General features: G+C 39.7%; 2 protein-coding genes across 3 annotated transcripts in view; one reads left to right on the top strand and one right to left on the bottom strand.

The window, feature by feature from the left end:
- LRRC31 (leucine rich repeat containing 31) overlaps positions 1-24891 on the top strand; it is a 49513-nt gene that overhangs the window by 8603 nt on the left and 16019 nt on the right.
- Positions 785-17581, bottom strand: SAMD7 (sterile alpha motif domain containing 7). 2 transcript variants are annotated; one of them, XM_062603437.1, is made up of 9 exons: positions 17425-17581; positions 9389-9492; positions 8553-8679; positions 8276-8412; positions 7107-7185; positions 4071-4750; positions 2948-3069; positions 2064-2174; positions 785-1150 (listed from the first exon to the last, which is right to left on the bottom strand). In XM_062603437.1, the coding sequence occupies exons 2-9, from the start codon at positions 9489-9491 to the stop codon at positions 878-880; spliced, it is 1632 nt and encodes a 543-aa protein (XP_062459421.1). In that variant the 5' UTR covers position 9492; positions 17425-17581; the 3' UTR covers positions 785-877. The 2 variants fall into 2 exon arrangements, with proteins under 2 accessions (XP_062459421.1, XP_062459422.1); XM_062603438.1 differs by lacking the exon at positions 17425-17581 and having other exon boundaries at positions 9389-9620.

Below are 24891 nucleotides of genomic sequence, written 5' to 3'. Positions count from 1 at the left end.
AGGGAGCTTTCAGGCTAAAATTGATGGCCTCTTCCAAAATGAAGAGCACTTGAGTGTGCCACCAAGTGAAGAGTTTTCCGTGGCTTGCTGATGTGAGCAGAGGGGAAAGGTGAGCTGTGGCAGTGGTTGGGGGTGGAAATGTGTGACTTTGAGCCTGCTGCCTGCAGGAACATTACTGTCACAGTTACTGGTCTTCATGGTGGAGTCTGCTGATGCTTCTTTCTAAACTCATCTCAGTGGTGCAGTCACAGCAAGTTGAAACCTCAGTGATAAGAATGCCTCAGAATAATTAAAATTTGTTAACACCTGTTTTTTCCTTGTCCAGGGTTTAATCCATGTTTCCTGTCTATACCCTTCCCAGGCACTTAGACTTAGTTCTCAAATAGCAATGGAATTAACCCAAATTGCTGAGTCTAGGGTCTATTTCTCTATATTCTGCAGGTAATTCCATACTCTCCCAATGAATCCCTTACAAATTTCCTGTGTAAATTTTGCTTAACAGGAGCAGCAGCAAGCTATATGTGGAAGCTGTAACTTTTCATTGTAGTTTCTTAGCAGCCTGCAGGAACACACTGTAAGACAGCGCACTCTGAATCTCTGACAGATTTCAGTGATGACACTGGACTTCAATGAAAAATGAAAAGTATTTGTTAACCGTACTGGTTTCTTTCCAATGTGTTGCACTTGAAAGTAATTGCACCAGTATGTAGTTGCATTTTTGTGATGCCTTTCAGATACCACACTTCCTCATGCTGCACTTGCAGTTTATTTTATTCGGCCCCCATCACACAGAGGTTTCACACTGTAGCTATCTTCTCAAATGCTTTGTAACTAGAGGTTCCTGTACTATTAAAAAATGTTATGTCCTGGACTTAGCTCAACTTTTCTGGAAAGTGATCATCTGGAAGTCAGCCTGAGATCCAGCTGTGCTGCACGGATTTTCCCTGCTTTCTGAAATGATCTGTTCCACTGCTTGTGAAGTTTCTGGGTCCTGAGAGCCTGGACTATCCAGCGCATCTCCAGTGCTGTTACAGTGAAGAGGGGAGGTTATGTCAGGAGGCTGATCTGAGGGTTTGCCTGAAGCAGGTGGCAATGGCACTGGCAGAGGAAGATTCATCATGTAGAGCGCATTGCCCAAACGTTGAGACACCTTTAGAGAAAAAAAGACCAATTGCAGCAATTGTTTCTTGAGATAGCATTAAAAACATTAAACATCAAGGCTGACTCGTGTAGCAATGCTAGGGACATCCAGGAGATCCCCTCTCAAACCCATCTCAAATGATTATTAGTTGTTAGCAAAAGTGGAAAAAAAATCTTCCATTTTCCGTCTTTTGTGTTTTTCTAGGCCCAGGTTCTTGTGGAAGGATAATCTTGGCAATACTCAGCTTGGAAATGGCCCAGTGTGCTGGGCCTGGCAGCCAGCTTCTCTTGCTCCCTATGTGCTGTAGCACCCGTGGGACAGAGGGGAGGTAAACTGCCAGCCAGTAGTGGAGAAGCTGGTTTTAGTGAGAAGAGTGAGAGTGAGCAAAGAATTAAAGAAAAGAACCAGGCAACAAGAGAAACACGCTGAGAGTTGATGATGAAATTAAGAGCTGAAGACTTTAAACACAGAGGGACAGCCTGTCCATGAAACATGTACAATTATATTCCCAGAAGGGCTGTAGAAACCTCTACTTGCTATATTTTAAAAGTCAGGTTGGAACAAAAGCATGTGTGTGTCAGAGCACTTCTTACCAACTGGGAAGGGGAAAATGTAGTGAAACTGAATTAATTCATCAAAAACATCTTTTCCATTTCAAACCTCAGCCTAGTGTCCACTGGTGGTGTATCCTGACTCTACTTGAAGTGTCTCTCAAACTCACAGTCCTAACCTCCCCTGATCCTGCATGCTGTTGTAACACACAGAGAAGCAAAAGCACTATGCTGGAGTGATTTTGCTTCTAATATGGTGGTTACCTTGTCAGAAAAAAAAAGTGTTTTAGTTTGGAAGAGCTTCCTCCTGCTGGCTTCTGACTCTCACATCTCTGTGACCTGCCACCTTGGCACACATTCAATGATCATACCTGAGAGCGGATTTTTAATGCTGGTCCAAGTTTTAATCCCATTGTATCCAGGAGATGTTCCTCTGTTAGCAGTGGGAGGGTTTCTCCATCAATAGCGTGGTCTTTAAATATCTTGTGAAATGATAAAACACATCATGGTGTGCTAAAACAGACTTCACTGGTTAGTTTTTATGCTTATTCCTGAGGCACAGGCAATAAAAGGAGGAAATAATAATTTTACTGTTTTGTCTTTGTATTTATCTCCTAGCTGCAGCATGAGGTGTCTTGTTCAGGCATGTGGGTATCAGCACATTTGCCTGTAGTTTATCTACTTGTTCTTGGCAAGTGAGAACTTTGTAATATTTCAGTGTTACTTAGTTTTGTTTGTTCTTTTTTTGTGGGTTTTTATGTAAGCAGCCTATTACTGATGAAAGAATAGTGTTGATCCTGTTGAGGCTTTAGAACATGCAAGATTTCAGTCTCTGTGCTTGCATTTCTAATGATATTTCATTTTTCAAATGGAATGATGCTTATAAGAACGCAGGGGTGGTAGGTGGGTTATACCAATATCCAAGAATGCAAAATTGCCTTAATCTGCATAAAAATTGTGCAGGGCATGTGGAGTGAAAAAATTAAGATATTTTCTTATACTACTGGTTTGCTGCTGGTCCTCCTGGTATCTGTCATGACCAATGACTCCCAAGTGCAGCAGAAGTGCATATAACCTCAGATCATGGACTGGTTTCCCCTTTAAGAAGTAACTTCATATGCTGAAGCACAGTGAAAACTATTAATGTTTGTAAGTCTGTGAGAACTAGTTAACCTCTAGCATTTACATTTGTTTGATGACCTTTAAATCTAGAAGCTCCTAAAGACCTGAAAATGAGATGAATGTTTATAATCACCTGGGCATAATCTGAACAGCCAGGGAGGCTAATGATGAAGTTGTAAACATCATCAACAGTCCACTTGCGAATGTCTTCAGTTGAAGAAATGTCTTCTCCATTCAGGATCAGGCCATGTGCTCCTTTGAGGGGGGAACAAAAACGTTATGTTTCTGGAACTTTGCTGGCAAATCAATAGGAAACAACTGTTAAGGTGAGAATTTTTTTACACTTCTCCAGAACCTGATGAATTAACTGCAGTGTGTAGTCACAGACAGATAACAGTTTATAGAGTTGGGCTTGGCAGTATGAGGTTTATGGTTGGACTCAATGATCTTAAAGGTCTTTACCAACCTAAATGATTCTATGATTCTATATTTTTCAGTGATACAGTATGTCTTTGGCAGATCATCCTGGACAAACAGCTCAGCCTGTTGTCATTTTAGGTAATACGGAGTTTTGCAAGGCACTGGTGTATTTAACAAGAGCTGCAAAGCTTTAGAAACAATGTTTCTTACGTAGTGGCTGAGAGGCCCCTGTCTTATGCTGTTCTTGGGAAGGTCTAAATCTCGGAGCTAAATTTGTTCCTAAATGAGTGTGATTTCTAAGGGATTCCTTGTCCTGTTTGACAAACACAGGGATTATGATTAGTATATTTTGTGCTGCTACATTTCTCCGTGATTACCAGAAGAAGAAAGAATGTAACATGCTAAACAGAATTGCAGAGAACCTTGAAGTGCTGCTAATTTAATGGCTTAGGGGTTGCAAGTGTGTTGTCCCAGGGACTGAGATAAACTCAGGATGACATCCTGCAGCTATATAGTGTGTGGCACAGAGAACTGAAACAGTTAGGAGGCTGCTTTGTGACTTTTGCTGTGCAACTGCATTATCCTGGAAGGAAAAGCACTGCTACCTAGAATACTGAAACCTCCATTGTGCCAGCAAGCAGCAGGGAAGACCACCTTTGCTGACTCGGATTTACCAAGTTATTCCTATTTGCTGCATATGAACTCTACATTCAGTTGCTATGACTCTATCATACAAAAACTTCGCTTAAAACAGAGGGAGGAAATAAGAGAGCAAATCAATAAAAATAAATTATATCAGCATGCCACCCTAACTGTACTCTGCACACTTGACAAACCTGAGGGTAGCAGTGCATTGCTTGGTACTGGAAATCCATATGGTAATGCTGAGAATGGGATTGCAGAAGGGTACATGAACTTGTCATCAAAAGTAGTACAGGAGCTATTAGATTCTTTCTCATTTGTATTGTTGCAGCTGTTGGTTTCAGTAGAAATTTCATGAGTAGCAGAGTTTTTTCTCAAGCTTTGTTCAAACTCTTTACAGTTTTTAGCAGCTGCAGATGGCTCAGTCTGGGTTTTGTTTTGTTCATGTTTGTTTGGTGTCTCCACCTCTGCTTCTTTCTTGTCTTCTTTCTCATCATCCACTGCAGCTGCAGCAGGGTCTGTAGTTTTGTCATCAGCTTGGTTCTTTGTGCCATTGGCACTACACTCTGCAGTTTTGTGATTTCCAGCTCTTCTCCCTGGTCGACGTCCCCTCTCCCTTTGCAAAGTGGTGACTGGAGGGTATGGGCTGGTTGCCATTAGCATAGTGTTGCCGTGAATTTCATCAAGGGTGGTACGATGAACATATAGGTCACTGGGGAGATGGCCTTCAGGCAGTCTGTGCCTGCCACGGAAAGCAATGGGACTAGCTGGCATCCCATGGTAAAGGAAAGGTGCTTCCAGGCCCAGTAGTCCTTTCCGATGAGCTTTCTCCATTTCTTTTTGCTGAAAAATAGCACTCATCTCCATTTCCATTCTAAGAGACACACAGAGCACAAGCAGTTAGGGCAGCTCAGTTCCTTCATCACCTCTGTTTACAGTAACAGATTAAAACTCAGATAATTGAATAGGCAAGAGTACTGCTTGTCTTCTCTCTCTCCCCTATGTCGCTATGTGTGAGAGAACACAAACTGCAGATGGAATGCAAACCTGGCTATATTTATTGTGCTGACAGATACATAAACTAAAAGGAAGAGAAAATACATCTTCCATGTGATGCCTCTAGGTAATAGTTCAGACAAAAAAAAAAAAGTAGTTTGTATATTGGCAATCCAGGCATTATTACAGTGATTATGCTCAATTGGGATTTGGAAAATTGTCTCCAGGGTCATAAGACTAAAGAAAATAAGTTATTTACATTACCAATCAAAAGTGTACAGAAAACTGCAAAACAGCAGTGATACTGTGATAAAGAACTAGAATTACATTATCTATGGAACCTGTGCATGCATTCAGAGTAAGCTAATGTAAATCTCTTTGAGTAACTCTCAATAGCGCATGGCACCTGAGCATGGCTCTGAGAGCATGAAAGAGTGAGGTCCTGGTGGTAAGTGTTCAACTGCTTTCCGTTCTGGTGGATAAAGCCAGTGCTCCATGGCCTGTGACAGCTTCCTGCCCCTGGCATTGTGGTTAGGAGGGCTTACCAGTGGGACACGGAGAATACAAGGAGTAGTATGTGCCTCTGTTGTACCAACCTTTGCTGTCATCAGCTTTCTCGGGAGCCAACCTAGTGAGCAAACAGAAAGCTGTAGCTCCTACTGTAACTCTTAACTGCAATGAGGGTAATAGGTCAGAGAGAATCTGACTTTTAGGAGACTTCTCATTAATGTAAAATTGTCAGGAAAATAGTTGGGTCAAAAGGTATCTATTCAGACTGTTGTGACAAAAAGGAGTTAGTTGATCACTCCATAACACTTGGGGGGTTTTCTCTGCCCTCTTTTCATCTTTACAACAACCTCCATATTATTATTTTTCTGCTTTCAGAGATGCAATGGAAGTATTTTGTCTATGTACCATGTCCTTGTACATCTTGCCCAATTGTTGTTACTTACACACAGCTCTTGAGGTGGAGATAAACAGCAAAAAGCCTTACATTCGTGACTACTCCTCCAGATAAGATAGTTTGCTTCTCTGAGGACTGGTAGATGGGGGATCACTGAGCATCGGTATGAGGCAGAGTCCCTTGGAGAACAAGGATTTGGGACCAGGTGCTCAGCAGTACAGCTGCCACAAGTACAGCAGATTGTTTGCCAACACCTGATTTCTAGAAAGCATGAGAGGAGCAAGTGCAGCTGTAAAAGTAGTGTGTGCAGTAGAAAGCAGCATGAAGCTAATGCAGTTGTCAGGACAACAAAAGGCTGGGGTTAAGGGTTATCTTATGGATATAGGCTAAGCTTTTTTCTGTTGGGTTCTCTTGGGTTTGGTGGACTGCAGGAAGAGCCTGAAGAGGTAGGATTAGCTCTGATGTGGCTGAGGGTGTATGTGATGACCATGCTTGCTGCTAGCTATTTTACTTGTGTTTCTGAGGGTTTTGCCATATGACAAGAGCTGTATGAAATGCATCATCGATGCAGATCTTGTGCTTGAAAGTAACTGAGCTTTGCTGACTGAAGATCTCAAAACACTTCTGTCACAATTCTCTGGAGATGCCTGCTGAGAATTTATCTGTTCTTTGATCTTAGTGTGTCAGGGGCACTGCCACTCAGTCCTGTGCTGAAGCCTAGTGCAGGAGTGGTTGAGGTTAGAGTTTGGCTATGAAAATGGTGTGGCTGTGAGGGCAGCAGTGGTGGTTACTTAGCCAGTTACTGATTACCCCAAAACTGGTACAAATAATTGGACTTTATAGTCAACCTGACATTCAGACTGGTTGAACTTGGAAAGCTGTCCACCCTGGTATGGTGGAGACATAGCTAATCATGCCAAGGGCCCAGCTGGAAAGGCTTAAAATGTTGTGTGCTGTCACACACAGCTGTGATGTTTTAATTTTTTGTGACTTTTTGTAACTTCAGATTGTTTGGATCCAGAGTTCCTAGAGGACTAGGGCTGAAGTTCGTAGCTTCTTTGTGTCTTCTTTGTGTCTTTAATTAAGCTGGGGGGTTTGTTTCCTATATAATTTTAAGGCTAAAAGCAGAATGGGGGCAAGCAAAAAGTTAAGTAGCTTCATATGTTAAGAGGTAATCAAGGTTCCTCTGCTTCCCTGGGTGACTTGGAAAAAGTATCTCAATCACTGTAAATAAAAAAAAACACAAAAAGTCTGTGAAATAACAATTTCCACCTGCCTTTGCTGCCCTAATCCTGGCATGTACCTCAAAACAAAGTTTACTATTGATTACCTGGCAATATTTTGCTTTTGAACCAGTTCCTGTCTCCTGGCCACAGCTTCCATGGATTCTGGTTGCAGAAAGCTATATCCTTAAAGGGAAGAGAAGAAAAAAAGAAATCTGTAAAATTCATTTGTTTCTTAAAGCAAATGCACAAATCCCAAAGCAATACCGAGACTCTTAACTGTGTGCTTCACTAGGAAGCTGATATGACTTCAGGCTAAGTTCTATTTGTGTTCATTGCTTTGGAATATGTAGTAAAAACACATAGTCCAGCATCAGCTGTCTGCAGGATCAGACCTGTAGTTACTTGCCATTATCCATGAAGGAAAGAGGACAGCAGGGTGACTTTATTTGGTGCCTTATGTCTTTGAAGTACATTAGCTACTCAGAAAATAATAAGCAACAGTTTAGCAAACCTGCTCTTCAAAACTGTTTTCAGTCTAGGTGCCATGTAATTTTACATTATACTTCCTCTTGAGGGAATCTCTTATTTGAGATTCACAGTATGGGGGGGGGGGAAGCTGAAGCCTGAATTTCTTGTTTATGGATCTATGTGGCATTGAGAGTTTATTCCCTTATCTCAAAGAAGGAATCTTAAGATAGTAAGGTTCACCTTTGTATAAAGTGATACATAAATTTATGCACAACATATGTGCCACCATTGTGTTGCCACACTGTGGTATCAGTCTTTCCCTTAGAGCTGTGCCCTGTAATTTTGAGCCTTTATTAAAAGGACCTGTAGTTGCCCTACACGAGTAAAATGCCATGTTACAATATGATTAAAGTAAGGTAGTCTTAAAGCAGCTAATGCTCATTCATGAGCAAGAGTTAAATGTAGCAAAAAAAAAGTGTTGATTGGACTAATTTATTTAGTGACAGTGTTCTGTTTGAGTGTGAGAATGCTTGGAAAATACAAAAAGAAAATGGGAGAACAAAAATGTGCAAATGCTTTTGAAAACAGTGCATTTAACAAAAGTTAAAATGGATGTGTTTAGACTTAAACTGGCACAGTTTAGAATCTCTGGTAGGCAGACTGCCTCTTCTCAGTGAGACTGTTTTTCCCAAAGAAAACAAACTGTTATTGACACTACCAACAAACCTCTGAAAAAACAGTAGGTGGAGTTTGCTTTCTCATTTACAGGCTATCGCTTTTCAGGGTGCAGACAATGCTTCGTTACCTGGGGGTGGGTAAACCCGGTTGGACAGTATGTTTGGCATGTTTGCATGCTGTGGGACCGTGGGCCCGAGGTGGGATGCTATATGGATTTGTCTTGGGTCAGCCGATGCCATCATTTCAGCTGAAGGTAACAGATCTCTGAGAGGAAAAAAACCAAATGCATTCAGATACACAATGGAGATGGTTTAGTTAAGAATAATCTAGCATGTTTATATACTCAGATGCAGCACGGTTATTCTTTAACTGCAGTATTACAATAGGGAAATGTTGCAAAGTACCTGTCAACGAGCCGAGGCTCAAACTGGGAGGGAATCGCCTGCATTCTCGGCTGCCCTGCACCCATCAGCTGAGGGTTTACCGCCATCAGCTGGTTGCGCATGAGCATCTCCTGTCGCTGCCGCAGTTCTGACAGAAAGCACATACCGTTCTGTTGTCAGTGTAGTGAAAGTGATTCTGTCTGCAGTATAACTGTACTTGAAAAAATACGGGTGTTTCCTCAAGCATTTTAGTGCGAGTTAGCAAATCACACTCTTTTTTTAAATAACAGCAACTAAAAACCTATGTTTCCACTGCCATTGTAACCACTTTGTTTAACTAATGTATATTTATACAATCAAGCTGCAGTAAAAATAACAGGATGTGCGCAGCCAAGTGTTCAAAAGGACAATTTACAATTAACAATTCATTAATGATATGATACAGAAGAGAATAGCCATGAATGTTAATTTCCCTGCTGGAGAGTTTTCGTTTCTAAAACAGTTTTAGAAAAAAATTATTAGCTGGAACCTGCCTTGTTCAGCATCTCTAAGAAAAAGGAGCCCACAGTGGTGACCAAGAGCATCATAACATCCAGCTATGGCTTTTGTTTCTGAGTTCCTGTGTGACCTTGACTCCTCTTCCAGATGCTTAGCATCACATGATCAAATTCTGAATGCCAAGAATCCCCCATGTTAGCTTTTAATTACCTTTAAGAGAAATGTTTCTCCAGTTACTCCTAAGAGAAATTTGAAATACCTTTTAAAGGCATTAAACTTGTTGCTGGCTGTTTCTTGTGCATTGTACAGATATTAGCAATCCTATAAACCAGTGTGCAGCGAGGTTTCTTCCTGCCTACCTCCTGCCGCCATGCCACTTGCTAACCGGTATAAGTGCTTTTCTTCTAGTGTTCCTTGTTCTCCCAAGATAGACATTTTTCTCATGTGATCTCGTGGAGTCATTCTGCAAGGAGACAGCAGCAGCTTTTCTGTTGTAGAGAACTGAATCAGCAGGTCCAAAGAAAAGAATAAAACATTAGAAAATGTAAGAAACAGAACAGATTATGTAAGTTATTTCTCAGAGGAGCAGGCAGTCCTACCAGTCACAGCTGTACCCTTTAATGCTTGTGGATTGTATGGATACCATATAGAAACTTTCTATTTTTGGGACAATGCAAATGTTGCCCTTATTTATGCTGAGTTGTTCAGTGTCCTTGAGTCTTACTATGTAAGAAAAGTCAGGATGTTGTGAAATACCAGCTGCTCAAAAGGACATGAGTAAGACAGAGTTTTGCCTGCAGCCCCTGGTGTATCCCAGCAGCCCTGAGAACAGTGGCAGGTATTACACTTAGGAAGGCAGGTATCTTCAGTTTTAATTTAGGAATTGTGATACTTGGTATCCCTATCTACTATAAACTAAATGAAACAGCTGGAAAGAAATGGTAGAAATAAGCTGTTCTAAATGACATCAGCCCCTTAAGACTGGTAGGCTCAGATTAATTATCCATATTTGTACAGGTAAATAAAGCCAGATGAAGAGTAGAAATCTAGACTAAAAATTAATACACTACAGATGCAGAACTGAATAGCTATGCTATCATTAAGGTGGATTCTAAGTTTGTCCAGAGAGGAAGGTGACTAGATTACAAATGATCCTGATACCAGGGTAATGAATAACCACAGTATAACCACCCTACTCGGGATTTTGACCTACAGCAGGATTATTTCTGCAGATAGAGGAAGTAAGTCCTGTAACACTCAGCCTGGATGTTAAAAAGCTATCCTGTGAAGGATGCTTTGAGGGGGTTGGCAGAGGGAGCAGGCTAGCTGTAAAGGTAATAGGCATCTGTACATTGCTTTCAAATTGGATTTGCACAGCAAATGATTGATTAATTTTATATTTTTTTTTCCTTCAAATTAAATTGAAATTAAGGGAGTGAATTTTCTCCCACAGTAGATCTAATGAAATGAATTCTGTCTTCTGAAACAAGGAAGATGTAATGCTTAAGTGTTCTCATCTTGCAGGTAGGGAGTTACAGCTCATAAATTCATCTGGCATATGGTATAGATAAGTGAGGGACACCTTAGGAATGCTAAGAGAAGTCCAGACACTACCAAAGCCACTGACAAATTCCCTGATAGCATCTACCTTCCATTTCAGCTGAGTGCTGACAACTGGTGAATTCACGTTTAATAATTACTCCACAAAGATGTGATCTCTGAAGCACAAAAGGCTAAAATCACCCAGAGCTTTGGATGGTTTGGCTTTTCATGGTTTACTTGCCTAGCCTGTCTTTAGCATGTCATGATGGCACTATTGCAGTAAAATGCCAGCCCTCCCTGAGAGCTCTGACTACCTTTTGCTCAGGTCTTTCTTATGTATTTTCACATTTATGCCAAACTTGCTTACTTTTCAGGCCAAAACATATTTATTTTTTACACTATCCTGTCCTGCTTCTAGGCTTACTAATTCAATGCCTTGATTAATGGCTTTGGCTGATAAAATCCAGCTGTGGCACCAGTTGTATGTATGTGACTACTGAAGAGTCAGTGGTATTGTACAAGTACCAATAAGATTAAACACAGCTTGAGATGTTAACACTGTTATGAGTACAAGACAGATTCAATTGCCAAGCAGTTTGTTTGCCTTTCAACCAGCTGCCTAGTATGCAGAAGTTCCTTAGAAATAGTAAGCAGGAATAACGAGGATTTCCTTTTTAACAGCCAGTCCTTCTCCAAAACAGACCTGAACTTTAAAAACTGTTTATTATCCAAAATGTGATGTAAGCCAAGTCCTGCATTTTGTTACCCAAGCCATTTATAGATTAGAATAATCATTATATCTCCTTTTATTGCCTTTGACCTATGGATGAGTTACTAAATATTTTATGGGAAAGCTATCAGTCTAATTCACATGCTTCAGGAATTTGCCATTTCCTTGGTATGGTGTGGCTATTTGCTCTCAGTCTCAAAATGAGTTTTTCAAAAGGCAGACAAGTTAGTAATTTCAGCTGTTCTGACTGAGAGCAAAGGCTATACTTGGACCACATTACTGGTGTTCCCTCAAAATAAAAAATTCTTTACATTTGTAAGTGCTAGATTATATGTTGACCAAGATTCAGGTCTTCCTGGAAGCAGATGCGCCCGTCAAGTCCAAGAACAGCACTGTGTACTTTGTTCTTGACATATGTACCTGAACATGTGCTGCTGGGTGTGTTTCCATTTGCTTTTTTTTTTTAGGATGCTTTAGACTTAAAGCGGTTTAGGATGCTGGGTGCTTCATGAAGAGCATTTGAGCTGCCAAAGTGCTTCTGAGCTGCTAAAGCATTTTAAAGCTCAGTACTAAAGCGATTTAGTGCTGAACTAAACTTTACAGCAGCTCAAAAAATAGATAGCAATTGGGATGATAGTACTTGACCTACCATATTGGTCCACTGAGCCATTTAGGTGGTTTGGCTGTGTATTAAATCCTTTGGAAAGCAAAGCTACAATTTAAAAACTTCATGCTAACCACCTTACAGCCTCGTCTTTCCTGGTGCTCCTGACTACAGAATATTAAGGTGCAAAGCAACCGGCAGAGGTCCAGATAGACATTATGAGGAAAAAAAAAACCCAGGTTTTAGCCATTTTATTCTAGTAAATTATAATATAAATAAATAATAATAGTAATAATAATAATTTGAAAGGCTGTATTAACACTAACAAAATTTTGTCTGTCAGATGCCTGACAAGCTGTACCACTTTTGCTTTTTAGAAACTGCTAGAATGCTTCAATCCCCTGTTTAATCACAGTTGTGAATGCACTTTATTCTGGGGAAGCTGTCCCTGTGTGAGGGAAAAAGACACACAAGTAAAAGATACTCGTCTTTATTAGGCCTACTTAGAACTTCTACAGTCCACCCTGAAATCACACCTGTGAGTCAAATTATTTGATACAACTTTAAAGTATAGAATCATGGAAAACCTTGTGGGAAAAGACCTATCTATTCTGACCCAAAACCACAACCTCCACGTGGGATCTTTTATACACTACCTGTTCTGGCAGGTATCTATCAATAGATACTGCTGCTAACCAAGCAGCAGTAACTGCAGTTAGAAACCAGTGGCACCAGCATCACTGTATACTTCATGCAGTTCCCAAACCAAGTCTGGATTTTGTGTTGGATGTCATGCTATACTGTCTGTTGATAGGTAGTCTCTCACATAGCCTCTTTTTATAGCTGAAGGGGCAACTATTTAAAAACCGTCTTAAAATTTTTCTTTCAAAAAGCGGGGTTTTATTTTAAATGCTGGCATTTTCACTTAATGTAGTGTACTGAATACGGCAGCATCCCCTGAAGCTGAGCCATATTTATTGACAAATTATTGTCCATTAGGTGACCAAGATTCACAGAGCATCACCTCAGGCAACATGCATCATGTAAGCAACTTATCTTTACGAAAGTAGTCTAGGTGCTCTTTTAGTTTGACACAGGGAAGATAAAGTATTGAACAAATCATGGAACAATACATCGTGGAAGTTCACTGGTGTCTTCTTCCACTAAAGCTGTAGCTTACTGCTTCCACTGACCCAGTTTTTTGAACCCTTGCGAGCCAGAAGGAAGGTTTGATTCCTTAATGAGGTTTTCACTGAATTGCTTTGTGACATCATTCTGTTTTTTTCATTTATATGCCAGTCAATCCTATCTCACTTATGCTGGATTTCTTCTCAGATACATAAAAATAACTCTGGTATTTGTGGTAAAAATGTTGAGATGCTGTTTCCACTAGAATTCTAGTCTGCTTTTGTAAGCTGAATGGCAAAATATCAGTATAGTTTAAATTTAACTTGAAGGACACATGTTGTATGTTGGTTATCTGTATTAAATTACTTATTTCCCTGAGTCTTCTGTTCAGGGAAGTGTTGAATTGATCAGGTAGGATAAATAGTTAGCTTAATAAGCTAATATACAGACTTGTATGTCACCCTGTGTCAGGAGATACTGAACTTGATGGATCTATGTTACTCCATTTGGAAAACCACCCTTTTTGGTCACTTAGCTGGGGTTCTGACTTGCAGGTGAAATTTAGGGTGCTTAAGGTTCATATTATTTTCATAACTAGTATATTAGAAACCAATATCAGCAAAAAAAAAAAATCTCTGAGGGAACAGGGAAAGTACACTTCTGATACATATATTAGCTGGGATTTGTGAGTAGCTCAAAATCTGGCATCAGGCTTCATATAAATTCATACACACCAGCTGTCTAGTGTTACATTCATATATGGCTCTTCTCTGATCCTATTGCACAAATCCTGGCTGTACAGCACATTACAGGGATGAAGACAAGTTAATCTCTACCTTTAGAGTCTTACCCTTAGCAAACCCTACTTGGCAGCAGGCAGAACCACTCACCCAGTACTAATTCTGTCTCAATTTATTAGATGAGAAAGGACAAGACACGAACTTCATGAACCAGAAGCATTTGCAAATCTAATCATGCTATATGTGGTTTCAAAATGTCTGCATCTACAGTCTGTATACCTACATTATTAATTTCATTGGCAAAATATAGTATAGTCCTGTGTATAATACAGACTTGGAAGACTTTTTTTGAGGTTTTTTTGTTGTTTTGGTTTTGGTTTTTTTTTTTAGTTAAATACATTAAGATTTCATTAGCTAATACTTTTATTTACATCAAACACACAGAATTAGCCTTTTTTAAAAGCAATCTTTAGCATACCTTTGTAGTGGCTCCACAGACTCTTTGAGAGAAGCTGAGTATTGTTGAAAATGTTCAGTTAAATCTGTGTCAGAGAAATCAATTAAATATTTAATACAAACATGTATACATGCTTATGAGTGAACTATGTAAATAAACTCGTACATCGTCTCATTTTCATTTCCATTGGCTCCCTTTTTAGAAAACCTCTCCTGATTACCTGAGAAATGAGATGCTGTTTTAAAAATTCAATAAATATTCCAATATTATGAATAATCTAATGTTATTAAGTGTAGTATTAAAGGGGTTTGGCCTAAATCTGTGCTAAGAGTCATAGAGCTAGATATTGTACTTATTCAAGAACCCACAGTCAGCAAAATAAATGACTTTGGAAAGCAAGAAGGCAGTAATACCAACATTATGTCATAAGGAGGGAATGAAATATGTCTTCTTAATTGGGGTAAGGTACCACAGGAGAGGCTGTAGGGCTAAATTCTAATCCTAGATACGTGGGCACAGACTGCTCAGAGACTGAGATTAGAGTGTAATCCTAAAACTGGATTGAGAACGATATGTTCCTTAAGGAAAGGAAAATAACTATATTTATACTGTGTGTGTCAGCCAGTCGCATTTGCATTGCGTGCCTTTACACTGACATGAAGACATGGATGTTTCACCATTTCTGAGCTAGTTAATTGGTAAGATGGCAAGCAGCAAGTCACTTGTGTTTTTTTAAACAGACTGGCCTCAAGAAGAAATCAAGTCAAACCTTCAGGAATAAAATTAGGTTCATAATAATTTCTCTTGTTCCCACTGGAATGGCTGGGGGAAGGGGAAGCTGTTATGCCTGTGTGCCACTAAGGCAACAGTCAGTGTATAACCAAAGGTGGAGCTGCATTGTGCTGAGCACAAATGCACAGCAAGAGGTGAAACAGACAGATGGTGAAGGAAAAAGTAGCAGTCCTGCCATTTGATATGGCATTGGAGACATATAGATACAGGACAGTAAGCAGCTGAGGTGGGAACTGTGCTTAGCAGTTCTTGGTCTCAGGCACCCAGGACTGGTTTCTGCAGAACCACACTGCTAATACTATTCATTCATATTTGTGGCAGCATCCAAAGACTCCAGCTGAGATCACAGTGAATGCTTTAACTGTGCCTTTTCAAAAACTGAGTAAAATAACTAAGCAAACCCTAATGAAAATAGTGCTTGTAGCAGAGAAAGTGTGTGCATGCATACATACCTGTGTATAACATTGTACACCACTGTGTCCTGGCAAACTGGTGCATGGAGAAGCTGTTTACAAGGGATGGGTCTCTGTTATATTGGTTATATACAGAGAGAGAAAAGCATGATGTAATTTGTTTTCCTTGTGGATTTATTTCATAATTATGGCTGACATTGGAAATGTTATCCTCTTATCTTTGATTCTTCTAGAAGTACAAAGATTGCAAAATGTAGCCTAAGTGGAATCAGTAAAAGGAAAACTAAACTCTGTATTTTTAACTTTTTAGTATTTTTTTATTTTAAAGCTTAAAAAAGTTTGTTGGTCTTCTCAAATACTGGAGATACAATTCTTGGGATGGAAAGCGCTCTGGCAATTGGAGAGCAAAGCTCGTATTTGCAGATGAAAAATGCAGTTGAATTTTAGTGAGATTCATGTGTCACTTTAACATGAAATACTAGTGCAAATGACAGCACTCCCAGTGCCAAAATAAACCAGGTAGTGGAAAGAGGAACAGGTTTTAGGAGGGCTACCTAAAACTATTTTGATTTAACAACTCTTTAACTTCACTGGCTAAGAGTTTGAATCTAGAAAATATGTAGTGAATCCTCAGTGCTTACCCTCTTCAGTAAGGATGTTAAATGTTGCGGCAGTATCCCTTGGACTTCTCAAAATCCTCTGTGTCTTATGCCGCTAAAGTAAAACCAGATGGTGAGGGGTTTTATCATTAATAATTTCAGGTTAGCTTTCTTTATTACAAAGCAAAAGACATTACACATTCATCTTAAAAAATATTTGCAGGTATGTTAAAATATGGCACAGATGTGAGATACTAAACCCACTCTTATTTTCCAAACTCATATATGAAGTCACAAGTTTTAATACAAACTTCTTCCCCCTGAGATTAACATGTGAAATTGCACACCTGATCCTGTAAACAGTCTTGGAAATCGGCATCTCATCACTCTTAGAACAGACTGAACATTTTCACCTCCAGTTTGAAGGATCAGACCTACTTGAGTTAGGATTGCTCACCTCTCTCTCTATTTCCGTATCTCTGGGGCACCAGGGAGACATGGAAATTCACATATCCTGTAGCTGAGGAACTTGACATTTTAGCTCTGAAGGCAATATAATAGTGCCCAAGCCTTTGTCAGTCTACAGTTGATTCCACCCACATATTCAGATAATAACAAGATGTAAGGAACCCTCATCACGGTATGACAATAGTTTTACAAAATATACCACACTGCGTGCATTGGTGTCCCACAAAGCTGCCAGCACTGGGGTTTATTACAGTGGCTAAGCACACCAGCAAAATTTTGGTTAGGTAAATCTACATCAGACTGAACCAGTCAGATATATCTGTGTGATGACAGCCTCAATTAATTCTGATTGCACGCTGTTTCAGGAAATCCACCACCCAAGAAGTATCTGTAAATATTGAAGGTTTTCTGTTGTACTTTGAAAAGATAATTAGCAGAAAGATTAAGCTGTGTGTATTAACAACCAGTTACAAGCCAATGAAATATTTGTGCATAGACATTAAACAACTCATCTGTATTAAAAGTCTTCTAGAAAAATACTATGTAATGACAAGCTTTCCCAAAGTAAAATCCTTCATAGATCTTTAAATGTTTCTAAAATGGTCACATTTATGTCATAAAAATTAAAATATTTGCTCCAGAATATGCTGGATTCTTTACCTGTAAGAGTACATCTGCTGAAAAATCAGAACATAGTTAATCACATACTTTGCTTTTCCTGTATCACCTCTGCCTATTCCTAACTTTACTCTCTGCAGTCCAGTGCTGCTCTTAATGAAAAGCTGCCTTGTTTCTAACATGAGATAAGTACTTCCTATCAAAATCAGAAAAATCATACACCTCTTGGTATTGCCTGCCTGATATTGCATCACCATTTACATTGAAAACTAGCACACTTGATTTTTATTTCATGTATACTTACATCTATTGTGAAGACCTTAGTTTTGGGTAAAACGAAGACACCATGAACATCCAAGAGTGTGTGCTTTCTCTATAAGTCTTCATTTCAAGCTGCTTCAGTAACGCGATTGGCAGCCTTTAAAACACATCAAGATTAACATGTCAAAAACTGCCTTAACTAACGCTGACTTTACTTTAAATACAAATTGAACTTATCTTGATTAGCCCTCATCCCTGCTTCTAAGCCCTTCCCACTCTGACATCACAAGCTCTTCTCCAATACCGTCCCCTAACCAGGCTGTAAAAACATAATTACAAGAAGAGCACTACACTGATCTGATAAACCTATTTCACATTTAACCTGCTAAGCTGTTGTTAGCTTTTAAGATGCTTGATGTATTCACTAAAAATCTTCCTGTTCCAACAAGAAATAGGAGAGAAGGTTAACAATTGCCCAGTTCTCACACATTGTGTTATATACTCATGCTGGTTTTTCGAAAGAGTATACTTCTGACTGTTGGCAAGCAGTTACCCCAGAATTGTGTTATCCCAGTACTGTGTATCCGATTGGATTGGGGGGAACTAGAAGATGGAAATCCTGTTAAGCATATTGTGAGGCTAACACAGGGATCAGTTGGTTATACTGCTCAAGCCGGCAGTTTACTCTTTAATTCTCACTGTCAGTGAGTGAGCTCTCAGATCGAATGCCTTGTAAATGGCAAACTTTAAAATGTCAGGGAGTGGTTAGTTTCTTCTAATATCCATGTCAGCTGATGGGATGTCAGGGTTGATGTTTGATAATCCCTTATTCACCTGACTAAAGTTCATCAGGTGCTTGCTGCAGCAAAAAAAAATTGCCCAAAGTCATCTCACAAATGCTAATACAATGCCTAAACCTGGAGTGAATAGACTCATTCCTATTGAGAATCGCTCTCAGGGCAATGTTATTGTTAGTAAAGGGATATAGCAATTCTGCTATAGTTCAGCATATCTGTACAGAAAACAAACTTTTTTTAATGTAACACAAAATGCATATATAGTGTGACAGCTTTTAAATGTGGGATTTTATTTTTTTTTTTAAAAGTGTCTGCAACACTGAATATTTATGTTGTAAATGCTATAGTGGTTATTTTGTTGCTTTCTGGATCTTCTTTATAAACAAGAAAATCACACCCAGAATCATTGTTAAAAGAAAAAAAATACTAAGTTTTAAAAATAATTTTAAGACTTCCTTTAAAAGTATAGATACCAGTTAAAATAACCTGAGACTAGTTTTTATGTGGTTGTCCAAATCTTTGCACATGCAGGCAGACACGGAATCAAAGGAGAAGGAGTATTCTAGGCTTGAAGATAACTTTCAGCTTGTGTTCAATCCACTCAGTCTGTAACTGCATACCAAAGCCTGTGACGGGAAATCTAATGAGTAGATAGAGTCTGGAACAAAGTTCCTCTGCTGGGATTTTTCAAGCTTCTCTGGGTGAGGCTGAAGTAAATGTAAGATACGGTATTGCCCAAATAAATTACAAGTCTTGCATCAGCATCTATTTTTCATCAGATGTTCTAGTCCATGTGAATCACATTTCAGGAAAAACACAAAAAGTTTAAACTTCCTGAGGTAGAAACAAACCCAGCAATATAATAAGGACATACATGTATTTTTACCTTGTTTACCTAGTGAGGGAAATTTGTAAGGAGTGCACTAATTTGCAAGACCCCTGGCATCTAGCTTTTGGTTTCTGGCATGAAAGGAGGATTGCTGTGTGCTGTGGTGATAAAGATGCTTTAATGGTCCCTCTCCAAGGAAGATCTAGTTGTTCTTGACTGGCTTCACAGAAGTACACCAGGCAGGGGTGCGGGCAGTGGCCTGTGTGTCTCTCTGCAGTCCTGATTCTGCCAGTCATAGTCACCAACAGGGAAAAATAGCAAAGCAGCAAAGGAGGGAGAGAGAGGGACATGGGAATGAGTTACCAATAGAACAAAGTGATGTAGAGTATGTCAAATTGATTTGGGCCTTGGTCTGTCAATTAGTATCACTGTTGGCTAAGATGGTTTAGGGCAATGTAGTCCCACTTTATCCCCTTTGCAGAGAGGAATGTGAAAGTAGCCTGTCAGTTCCCACCCAGTATCTAGTGTTTGTAGCCTGAGCTGCTGACACCAGATATACACTAATGTAAAAGACGGAGCTGGAGTCAACACAGCCTTGTGTACATTCTTACCCAGGCTTATTGCCTGGAGTGACCTTTACAATAAGCAGTGAAGAAGTCTCAACACAGAGATTTGACCCATCTGGTATAGAGTGCCCTGAAAGAGTATTGCTTTGTCATGGACCACAAGGAATTGGAAGAACAGTACCAAAAAAACCAACAGAGTTTGGCAATTTATGTACTATTCGAGAGCTGAATTAAGAATAAAGAGACTCTCTCAATTAATTTAAAAATAAATGTCAACTACTTCACATCTTTCTCAATTCCTGAAGTACCAGAATGGGTTGTAAGCATGGAATCAGCTCCATGTACTAAGGTGGATATTGTCTTAATCATTGTCAGCACTGATTTGGGTCAGAAACTTCTTTCTTCCCTTTAGACAAAAATGATGACAGACATGGCTCAACTGATGGGATTTATGGTCTTCAAAAATGGAAGGCAAAAAATTATATTAGGCAATTTTATTGCCAGTTCAGGAATTACGTTGTTCAATAGAATGCAATGCTGAAATGGACTTGTATGAGTAGAGAACCTGCTAAACTAGAGTCTAAGCAGGTTTTAAACCTGTTTCTAAACACTGTCTGTCATAAGTGGGGAATCTGTGAAAGAGCAGTAATCTTTATTTCTCCTCCTATGCAGTTTGCTGAAGCAAGATACACTTCAGTGGAGACTGATTTCTGTATAATGAAATGAACTGGATTGATACAGAACTCGATAACTGGCTTATTTATCACAGATTACCCTGTCTTTTCCCAAAATGAAATCTGTGTTCAAACATACCAAATTCTTTAGCTAAACCTCTCTTCCTTCTGTGTTTCCTGCAAAAGGTATAAACTAGAAAAGTGCCCACAGGCATAGGCAGGGGAAAGGGTGGTCCTGATGAATGGGTTAGGAAGTCTGGAACTGGTAGGTTAGGAATAACAAGAATGAGCTTGAACAAGAAGTGGTGTCCTAGAATCCTGGGATTAGAAACAATCATCTAACTCTACAGTGGCACAGCTGGCTTGGAATCACACGGGATCTTGCCTTTGGGTTCACTCACAACAACTTGAAAAATAACCAGAGAAGGGAATGGGCAAAGCTGTGTGTCACCTGCTGTGCTGGTGTGCAGAATGTACTTTAAACTATAGCAGTCCTTGGGCGTTAATTTTTTTTCAGTCCTAGTTCTTTGCTTGGTTTGCAGGGCAGATGCTCTAGTAGGATACTCTGAACAGAGAAGTGCCCAACTTCAGAGTTCACCTGTATTACATACACACTGACAAGATCGGCAAATACTAATTGGAAAGGTAACAATTGGCTTTAAGTGGAAAAGAATTACATTTATCAGAGTTCTTCAGAGATGTTTAGAGAGACTAGGTGGATTACACAGCTGTCTCGTTCCCAGTGGAAATCTGGGAATTAATCAGAACTGGACCAAAATAGGGACAAAACTGAAACTACGGTAATTTACTCAGCATGGCTGATCTCAAGTCCAAAAGTGAATGAGTGAGTCTAAGTGATGAAATATGGCTAACCATTAAGTTCTTTTGAAAATTACATTGTCCAAACATTGTATATTGGAAGAAGACTGGATTTTATGTGTCACTGAATCAAAATCATTTTAAAGGTTTGGATTTGAAACCATACAAATTGAGTTTTCAAAGACGTGGGGGTTTTTTGATTGGCTAACACAGTGTCTAACAGGACTGAAATGTGTTGGTCAAAGCTTTCAGACTGGACACATGCAGAAAGAGCAAATCAATTTATAAAATGGTATTACCACTTGCATGCACACACACCAGAGGTAATGGAAGCCGCACTCTGCCATGTTTGTGTCATCTATAGAATTTCAGTGTTTTCACTCTGGATGTGCCTTTTTACAGTAATAATTAACAAAGCAAATTATCTCACACTTATCTCTAATTAAACACACATATCTAATTAAACCATTTTATAGCAAGCATGTTTCCATATTTGCTTGCTTGGTGATTTTTTTTTCATTAGCCTATATATGAATTTAGGGTATTTTTGGATATGGAAGGTCAAATTTGTGTTGTATTGGTAATCTGTGATTGTTAATCACATTCAAAAAGGAAACTGTTGACTATTTTTGAACTATTTTTTTGAACTAACTTTCAAAATAACAAGAAATACAGGATCTCAGATGCTGTCACTTAGAATGACCCTAAAAAATGTTTTACATCCGGCTTATATAATATCAGCATAAACTTGCTGTCCTGGCAACACATATCCAGGTTGAAGTTCCACAGACTGCAATGGGGAGTTTTGCTGAGCTATCCAGCTCATTGTACCAGATGGCACTGTATGGAAATAATACTGATCCTTTGACTGTGTTGATTTCTAATTAGGTTTCTAGTAATTAATATAGTTTGCAGGCCTTGCGTGACCTCTGCAGATTACCTTTTCATGTAAATGATTAACTGAAAGGGGATTAATCCTGGCATAAATTCAACTAAAAAGAATTTTCCAGCCTGAAAATCTTCTCTACCAGACCTGTATATTGTAACAGAGAATGAAACATTAAGTATGTGTTTGTGTTGTTGAATTTAAGAAAAGAGTAACTCAAAATATCAGAGTGTTTTAAATATCAGCATTGTGGCTGTAAATATACATTTGCTGTGACAGACTTTTTAGTCATGCTTTTTATGGAAATCAAAATGTATATTCAGTATGAGAGTTGGAAAAATCTCCTTATCTATTATTTTATAGTAGGTAAGGTAAATTCTGGCTTTGTAAAAAAGTGTATGTTTTAAAATTCTATAGTTCATGTTTAGCAACTTGTGCTGGTATATGCAAGGTTGAAATTCTTATAGCTTCAATAAATCAGTGGCAACGGGCTGTCACACACCTCTGTGCATGACCAGTTCACCTAGCACATGCACTTGCAAGATGGTCCTGTGAAGTGTGCAGCCCCTTCAGGTCAGGCAGAGCGCACGTTTACATGCTAGCACCAGAGTTTCATAACTTTACTTTTTGTTATGTTTTAAAGTGCAAAAATTGAGTGAAATGTCAAAATCTTCCTCAACCTTTTGATCCATGAAAAGCCTCACTGAGTTCAGGGGGCTGCTTAAGGGTATTCAGCCTTCCAGTATCTGAAAGGGGCCTATAAGGATACTGGGGATAGACTCTTCATTAGGGACTGTAGTGATAGGACACAGGGTAATGGGTTAAAACTTAACCAGGGGAAGTTTAGATTGGATATAAAGAGGAAGTTCTTTACTCTAAGGGTGATGAAGCACTGGAATGGGTTGCCCAGGGAAGTTGTGAATGCTCCATCCCTGGCAGTGTTCAAGGCCAGGCTGGACAGAGTCTTGGGTGACATGGTTTAGTGCAAGGTGTCCCTGCCCATGGCAGGGGGGGTGGAACTAGATGATCTTAAGGTCTTTTCCAACCCTAACTATTCTATGATTCTATGATTCAGAGACAGGTGTGTTTCTGAATCCAAGGTTTCAGCTGGTTTTGTATGTTCTCATTGCCTCTTCAAACCCCTCCTGTGGTCAGTCTATGGTTGTACATAAATATGGAATAAAAGAATTTGATTTGGCTTTCATAACCCAGTGAAATGTATTTTAAACAGCTGCCTTAGGAGCTACTGTAGGCCGATGGCCTCTTCAAATCAGAAAGTTAAATACTTATTTTGTGGGAAATGACAAGAATATTTATGGACCAAATTGAATCCTCAGGCATGAACACTGATCTCAGAGTAGGGAAGTCTGAGATGAGCTTGCTCTGGGGAAGTGTCAGTGTTGCACTGTATTTCTGAGAGTATAAGAATATACGGAAAATAAGCATTTATCCAGATGGCAACACACTGCTGAGCTCTACCTGGAAGCCCAGGCTGTGTTTCCTCACCTGGGCTCTGCAGAGCACTTCCCACTAGTGACTGCAGCTGCATCCCTTCATTCATCCTCAGAGAATGGTCCTTCCAGCCCATTGTGTGTGAAGTCTTTTCTGAAGGTTTTTGTCTGGCCCTAAAGCTGATCCCTGCTGGTCTGTGAATTGCCCAGGTGTAGAGTCATCATCAAATTAGTGGACGACACAGATACTGTGGTACTAGCAATGTGCCATCTGTGCCAGCTGAAGGCTTCTCAGCTATGTAGGCAAGACTGAATTCTGCTACCTCAGCTATAAGGGGTCAGAACTGGGTCAGAGTTGAAGGATGAAGGGACAGGACAAAGCAGGAGAAAAAGGACAGAGAGAGCTGTGGAGTGTATGGTTTGATGTACATGGCTGGGAAAGATAAGGACAGTGAACCTGGTACTGGAACAGGCCACTTGCTCTTCCCCTACCCTCATTTGGCAGCAGTTCCTGGCACGTGTTCTGAGTCAGTGCAGCCCCAGAGCAAGCCCCCTGGCACTGGCAAAGAGGGCAATGGGGCAGTAAGCATTTTACCACCCCTGCTATGATATGGTTTGGTATTGGTATGGGCCAAGAAACTGCCCACTTCATCTAGGCAGCCTGCAACAAATCAGGCCAAGCAGGAGAAGCCCATGGAGGCTGCTGCAGGCAGTGACAGCCATGCAGAAAGGGGAAACAGTGCAGCTGAGATGCATTCTAAGGAAACGAAGAAAGAATAACAAGGCAGTGATTCAGTCTCCTTCTCCCACAGAGGAAAACAGTAGCTTTACTAGGTGTGAGCAAAGCTGGGGAAGGGAACTGTCTTAGAAGCAAACAAGGGTCACTGTGATACTACATGCTACAGAATATTAACAATCCCTAGCAGATAAATACTCAAAATCATTAAATTATATATATATATTGGGCCAAGTGACTGCCTGGTGTAACTGTAGTGACTATGACAGCAAGGATGGGTTTAGTCCAGTGGGTTTAGATTCTGTACTGTTTTAACCAGATGCTTTGGATTTTGTTTTTCTTTAATGGATAATAAGGGCCATCCAAAACAGAGCTGCTGCTTTGCTTGGGTTTCATTGAAAAGGACACTACTAAAGGGAGAGAAAATCCCCAAAATGATACTCAGTGATTAAGTACCTAGAATATAGGATTTCAGTGTTTGCAAATCCTTTTTTTCAAATGAACTTGTAGCACTAATCCTCTAATGGCATTATTTCTTCGGAATATATGCCGGATTAAGAAGTCACAATGAGGCAAAGTACAAAAATCCACATTAATCTCTCACCAGTGGATACCGGGTGGGATGCAACTTCAACTATTTTGTTCCAGAATTGGTTCTGTTCCTGACCTTGCTGCAGGTCTACACAGAAGGAAGAGCAGATATAAACATGTGTGACACAGAGTACTTGGCAGATGGTCACAAACCATACAAT

Source organism: Pezoporus occidentalis, unplaced genomic scaffold, assembly GCF_034315485.1.
Source record: "Pezoporus occidentalis ecotype Australia unplaced genomic scaffold, CSIRO_AGI_Poc_V1 ctg8, whole genome shotgun sequence".
Taxonomy (NCBI): domain Eukaryota; kingdom Metazoa; phylum Chordata; class Aves; order Psittaciformes; family Psittacidae; genus Pezoporus; species Pezoporus occidentalis.
Note: the sequence above shows the minus strand (reverse complement) of the source record. Positions and strands in the feature narration are given on the sequence as shown.

Coding starts and splice junctions, on each gene's coding strand:
- SAMD7 (XM_062603437.1), bottom strand. CDS start 9,491: ATGACTCCACGAGATCACATGAGAAAAATGTCTATCTTGGGAGAACAA. Junction 8,680..9,388: donor AAGTGGCATGGCGGCAGGAG/GTAGGCAGGAAG, acceptor GCTTTCTGTCAG/AACTGCGGCAGCGACAGGAG. Junction 2,175..2,947: donor GCTGTTCAGATTATGCCCAG/GTGATTATAAAC, acceptor TCATTTCACAAG/ATATTTAAAGACCACGCTAT.